This window comes from Caretta caretta, chromosome 16 (assembly GCF_965140235.1).
Source record: "Caretta caretta isolate rCarCar2 chromosome 16, rCarCar1.hap1, whole genome shotgun sequence".
NCBI classification, from domain to species: Eukaryota; Metazoa; Chordata; order Testudines; family Cheloniidae; genus Caretta; species Caretta caretta.
In genome coordinates this window covers 15,742,735-15,748,734 of record NC_134221.1, presented here as the reverse complement: position 1 = coordinate 15,748,734, position 6,000 = coordinate 15,742,735, and the positions used below count along the sequence as shown (strand labels likewise).

At 50.4% G+C, this 6,000-nt stretch overlaps 1 protein-coding gene across 1 annotated transcript in view; it reads left to right on the top strand.

The window, feature by feature from the left end:
• Nucleotides 1–2,057: 2,057 nt before the first annotated feature.
• The window catches only part of RAPGEF1 (Rap guanine nucleotide exchange factor 1), a 122,025-nt gene continuing 118,082 nt past the window's right edge, over nt 2,058–6,000 (top strand). Inside the window, exon 1 of the mRNA XM_048822692.2 lies at nt 2,058–2,287. Coding sequence (XP_048678649.1) covers nt 2,263–2,287 — 25 coding nt within the window. The 5' untranslated portion in view covers nt 2,058–2,262. The remainder of the gene's footprint in view (nt 2,288–6,000) is intronic.

Here is a 6,000-nt window from a genome sequence, read left to right as displayed (position 1 = left end):
TTAGTTTTCTGTTGATATTGCAGATCCAGTTCTAGCAAAGGGGTCTTATTGCTCATGAGAAAAAAGAGGCCAATTCTGATCTAATTTGCATCCATGTAAATTCAAAGAAACTCCATTGACATCCAGGGAAGTTGTTCTGAATTGACACTGGTGTAGCTGAGCGTGCAACATGTGTTAAGGTTTAGGCCTGCGTGACCTGTTATTTGGATGCTCTGTGGTGTTTCCTGGCAGTGCAACTGCCCAATTAAAGCTTAAAATATGCAGGAAGTTGCATAAACTACAGACCTGCTTCCATTGTAGTTAACTGGAATTTTTCCATTGACTTCAATGACAGTAGAATTGAGCCTTAGGAGCCTAAGCCTGGAAGATGCAGTGTATCCTGAACTCTCACTGAATCTCTCAGGAACTCAAGGATTCAGCATTTTGCAGGAGGTCTTCAGTGCTTTGCAGGTTTGGAGCAGCTACACCTGCTTTATAGAACTCCTTATTGTGTCCTTGAGACAATGTGAAGTTTCATTCTGGGGGGAGTAAAAAATCTGGAGTAATTCTATCAAAGCCAGTGGAATTACTCTGCATTTACACTGCTGCTGAAACTGAGTGTGGAATTAGGCCCATAAGCAACAACATTAGACAGAATGAAGAATAAAACATTTAAAATGGAATGTGAAGAGCACCCCATTCCCCCATTTATTATGTATAAGGCACCATGTATGGGGCCATGGCTGTTTCTTTTAAAATAAATTACATCTCACTTCTCAGAATATCCTAGATGTCACTGCCCAGCCCCTTAGTGGGTGTAAATCAATCTAGCCCTCAGGGTTGGAGAGAAAAGCTGGAAAATATGAAGCATGTGCATCCTAAAGGCTCAGAAACCAGGAGGTAAATAAAAAGAACACAACATGTGTTTAAAATCTCATGAATTTTGAGTTTTGGCCTCAGGATTTTTGAATAATTGGCAATACAGGTCTGTTGGGGGATCTCTACTGGGGGTTAATCCCTCCCTAATCCATTGTCAGGGGATCTCTCCCTGGGGTTAGTGCCTGGCTGTCAAGGGGTCTCTCCCCGGGGTTAATGCCCCCCCTGGCCTGGTTCTCAAGGGGTCTCTCCCTGAGGTTAATGCCTACTGTGCCCAGATTTTGGGGGGGGCCTCTCCCCAGGTTAGTGCCCCCAGATGTCAGGGGGACTTTCCCTGGGTGTTAGGGGCGCTCTCCCTGGTGTCAAGGGCTCTCCTGGGTTAGTGCCCTCTGGGTATCGGAGGTCTCTCACCAGCTGTCAGGGGCTCTCCCCAAGTTAGTGCCCCCGGGTGGTCAGGGGTTCCCCCTAGGTTAGTGCCCCACAGGTGTTGGGGGTTCTCCCTGGGTTAGTGTCCGCAGGGTACTGGGGGGCTCTCCCCAGATAAGTGCTCCCCCCTGGTGTCAGGGGCTCTCCCCGGGTTAGTCCCGTCCCTCCTCCCCCCAGTGTCAGGGGCTCGCCCCACGTTTGTGCCCCCCCCCCGGTGTCAGAGGCTCACCCCGGGTTAGTCCCCCCCCCCCGCTGTCAGGGGCTTGCCCCAGGTTAGTGCCCCCCCGGTGTCAGAGGCTCTCCCCGGGTTAGTCCCCCCCCCGTTGTCAGGGGCTCGGCCCAGGTTAGTGCCCCCCCCCGGTGTCAGGGGCTCTCCCCGCGTTAGTGCCCCCCCCCCCAGTGTCAGAGGCTCTCCCCGGGTTAGTCCCGTCCCGTCCCCGGTGTCAGGGGCTCGCCCCAGATTAGTGCCCCCCCCCCCCCCGGTGTTAGAGGCTCTCCCCAGGTTAGTCCCCCCCCCCGGTGTCAGAGGCTCTCCCCGGGTTAGTGCCCCCCCCGGTGTCAGGGACTCGCCTCAGGTTAGTGCCCCCCCCGGTGTCAGAGGCTCTCCCCGGGTTAGTCCCGTCCCCCCCCCCCCCGGTGTCAGGGGCTCTCCCCGGGTTAGTGGCGCCTGGGTACGGGGGCCTCCCCCCGGCGCTGCCGTGCCCGGGGCGGGCGGCAGGGCGCGCTGTGCGAGCGGGCTGCCTGGCCGTCGCTTCCCTTCCCTTCCCTTCCCGGCCCGGCGGAGGGCGGGGGGTGGCTGCGCCGCCGCCGCGGAGCCTACAGGCCGCCGCAGTGTCTCTGCCTGATCCAGCCCGGCCGGCAGCAGCAGGCGGCGGCGGCGGGTCGGAGCAGGGCGCCCCGGCCGCTCGCTCCTGCTGGGCTGGGCCTGAGCCCTGGGGTCGGCGCGCGGAGCCCGGCCCCGGCCCCCGGCGCGGCCCCGACATGTCCGGCAAGATCGAGAAAGCAGGTGAGCGGGCGGGCGGGCAAGGCCGGGCGCTGCTCCCCCTGCCCCGAGGCCAGCCGGGCTGCTTCCACCGGGCCCGCACGCTGCTGCTCCCCGTCGCCGGCCGGGCTTGGGGGCTCGGAGCCCGCCTGAGGCGGCGCAGGGCCTTACGGGCAGGGATGGAGCCCGGGCCGGGTGTCCCAGTCTGGGGGAACCCCCCCGCCCCCGCCATGAGGGGAGACGGGCCCTGGGGGGCAGCGGGGGAGGTGGAGCCCGCGGGGGGCAGGAGAGGTGGGGCGGGGGTCGAGCCTTGGGGAGCCGCTGGCCGTGACTGAGGCGAAGGGACAGCGAGCCAGGGAGGGGAGGGGCCAGGCCTGGGGACCCCCCATCCGTGGCGCCGGGGGCTGCGGTGCGGTGCGGTCCGCTCGGGTTAGGGCTCGTGTTTCTGCGGGCTGTGTATTTGCCGCGCAGGCCGGCAGGGGGACGAGCTGGCGGTGGGAAGTCTCCTGCCAGGGGTCAGATCTCGGCGTGCTCAGCCCTGCCTGCCCCGCCGCCGAATGAGCTGTTGTCCCAACGCTGCGTCCCTCCCTCGGCGGTCTCCGGCGTTAAGGGCCCTGCTCTGCCTCTTGCTTCTGTTACCTTTGTGCTGTGGGTCACTCCCATCGTAGAGTAACCCCGCGTGGCTTGTGCCTTTGAAAGCACCCTCCTGGCAAGATATTTACCTTGGTCTCTAGATCTCTCTTCTGTACTGCTGGTATAGGGCTGTCCCAGAAAAGGTTACTGAACCTGATAAGAACAGATTTAAAAATTGTATTAAGATGATGTTTTTTTTTTTTAAAAAAGTGAAGGGTACAGAGTTTAAGCATAGGAGTTTTTGGTTATCATGGAATTACTCACTCACTTCCTCTCTGGTGAGAACGTCAGGACTATTTCATAAATATCTTCTAATCTATTTCTCTGTGTCTCTCTGTTGTTTTGCTCACCCTGGCACTTTTACAGTCATTTGAATTTAACAGTCTGTAAACCTGTGGCACTGTGAAGTTTGTGGCCTACACACAATTAATTGTAAGTTACTAAACTTTTCTGTTGTTGGTAATCAGATGAGAAAAAATGAGTCTGTAGGCATATTTCAGGGAGAACTCCTTCACTTTTTCCTATCCTCTTTGCAAAGCTCTGGAGTCAGGCTGGGGTGACTGCAGTACAATGAGCAGTTAGGAAGATGCTCTTCCTGTTCTAAACGTGGATACATAAATGAAAAATACTTACACATGAATCATATTGTCTCTGTACTCCTGGAAATCATGTCAGATTCTCAGTTATCACTTGAGATGGCTGAATGCCCCCTGCTTTTCCATGTAGTGTGGGTGGTATATTTAAAGATTCAATTAGTGTATTGCAAATTAAACAGTGAGTGTATTTAGTTTAATTATGCTGCATTTAATTAGCAAGAAAAATTAGAGTTGTGTTTTTCTTTTTAAGGAATAGCTAGACAGTTTCCTGTAGGGAAGGTACAGTAGGGGAGTGTATGTGTGAGGAGTATAGTATTCATGTTCAGTAGCCTTTGGCTAGGCAGTATCGTTTTAGCAAAGGAGCTAAAGTTGATGGCAGTGATTTTGGTTTTTGATCATTCAGATTCATTTTGTTCTGGCTTCTGAGCTGTCTTGCATCAGAATGCATTTTCCTGTGATATGGTTCTGGAGCGGCCCCAAGGAATAAGTGAGTGTAATTGCCTGCTAGCCATCTTTTAAATACAGTACATAGGGTGGGGGACATGTCTCAGCACTAAGTTACTGTCTAACTAGTGTGCATTGCATCATAGGACAAATGTGATTGCAGAAATATCATATATTAATCCATGCAAGATTTCCCTAGGATTTCTCCCATAGCATTACAGCAAAATGCTACACTCTGGAATCCTGCATATACTTTAAAAATGTTTATTAGTATATCATTGTTGTTCATCCCAGATAAACTAGGTAAGATTTGAAAATGTTAGCATGCATAGATACGGGGTCAGCTCCAAAGGAATTGGCACCTGCTTATGCCAGAGGCCAACCATATTGTGTAAAACGCAGATTTACAGGCAGGCTATGAGCCTGACTTTGCAATGTGCTGAGCATCCACTGACGAGCGCAGAGCATCTTTCAGGATCCTGGCCCTGTGCAAGTACTGTAGCTTGTACAATTGTGAGAATGCAGTGGGTGAAGACTTTGTGCAGAAACATTCAGGAGATTGTCTGTATCAGACACATATTGTTGTGGCAGTTTGCTCGGTAAGGGAAGCCATAACTCTGTGAAATTGTCCTTTAACTGTTTGTAGTTCCATTTCTCAAAGGAAACGCTCTTTGATAGAAACTCCACTTCTAAGTCAAACCAGGAGACTTAGGGGCCAGCCACTTCAGTAATATTTACCTCATGGTACCGAGGGTGGGGAGGGTATGCGTTATAATCAGCATAAGTTTAATCAGTACTGTCACCTAATAAACATAGTCTGTGACATTGGAGAGAAATTTTATCCCTACCCTATTGCAAAGTGTACAATAGCAGATTAAAGATACACTGAAATACAGAACCATATAGCAGGTGCCATGGGGGCTATAGCCTGCACTTTGTATACATCTTTCACTGTAGACATTCTTATGAGAATGCCAATATACGGTGGATCCATTTATGTTGCAAATTAAATATGAAGTTGCCAGGTAAGGAATGATACTGTGTATCTTCAAAGCTGGCTTAGGCTTTGAATGACTTTCTAACTATCCATACTGAGTGGGAGGGAGAGAACATATCTCCAGTCTGGCTGGAAAAAAAAAGAGCATATCTTACCTTTGGCAGTATGCGGGGGTCCTGCTTCTATCTGATATAAGAGGATGTTATCTATCCCAGAAACCATTAAGCTATAGGATTTAATAAAAATTAGTAAGAAACAATAATAGATAATAGCTGCCATCCAGTTGGCCAAGGAAGGGTGGACAAGGCTCTGTTTGGAGTCTGTCAGTACCACTAGTGAATGAAATAGGATCATGGGGTTCCATGTGGCAATGCGGCGCATGATGATACATTCAATTTACTGGCATTAGATTTCCCACATCCCTTAGGCTCAAATCAGGTAACTCTCCAATACTTAAAGCAATCCTCTATGTTCTCCATTTCAGATTGGAAATACATATTAAATTATCTTCTCTTCCTTTCTCCAGTTGTGTGTTTGCAGCTTTTAACCTTGACTTTCAGTGAATAGTTACAGTAATTCTCAGGGTTGCCTTAGTTTTTATTTGTATGAAGTCTGTTGCAAGTATTCCCGATGTAACACCACCATTCCAGACCCTGTGCCACTTCACCCCATTGATCTAGTCAGTGTTGCAGTCTTGATCTAAAATCCAGAATGGGGTTGCTGTGAAAGAGACGAAAAAGCTGCAGACTGTGCTTCATTTGTTCATTACCAGGGATGAATTCGTGAACTTACTTATCTGGTGGATCACAGACTCCAGGGAGCTGAATTATCCTGCATCCTTCAAATCTATGGGAAAAGAGAAAGCAATAAAACGCAATCAAACCTTGGCCTAGAAATCAAAAATTTCCCTGTGAACAGGGTCCATTTGATGGTCTCTCTATTAGAAAACATGGATTTCAATAGTTTGAATGAAGCTATATGCCAGGTTACTGTTGTCTTCCATGCATATTTAAATTCTTAACCTTAACATTGTTTAGGAAGCTCTTTAACATCCTCTATACATCTGT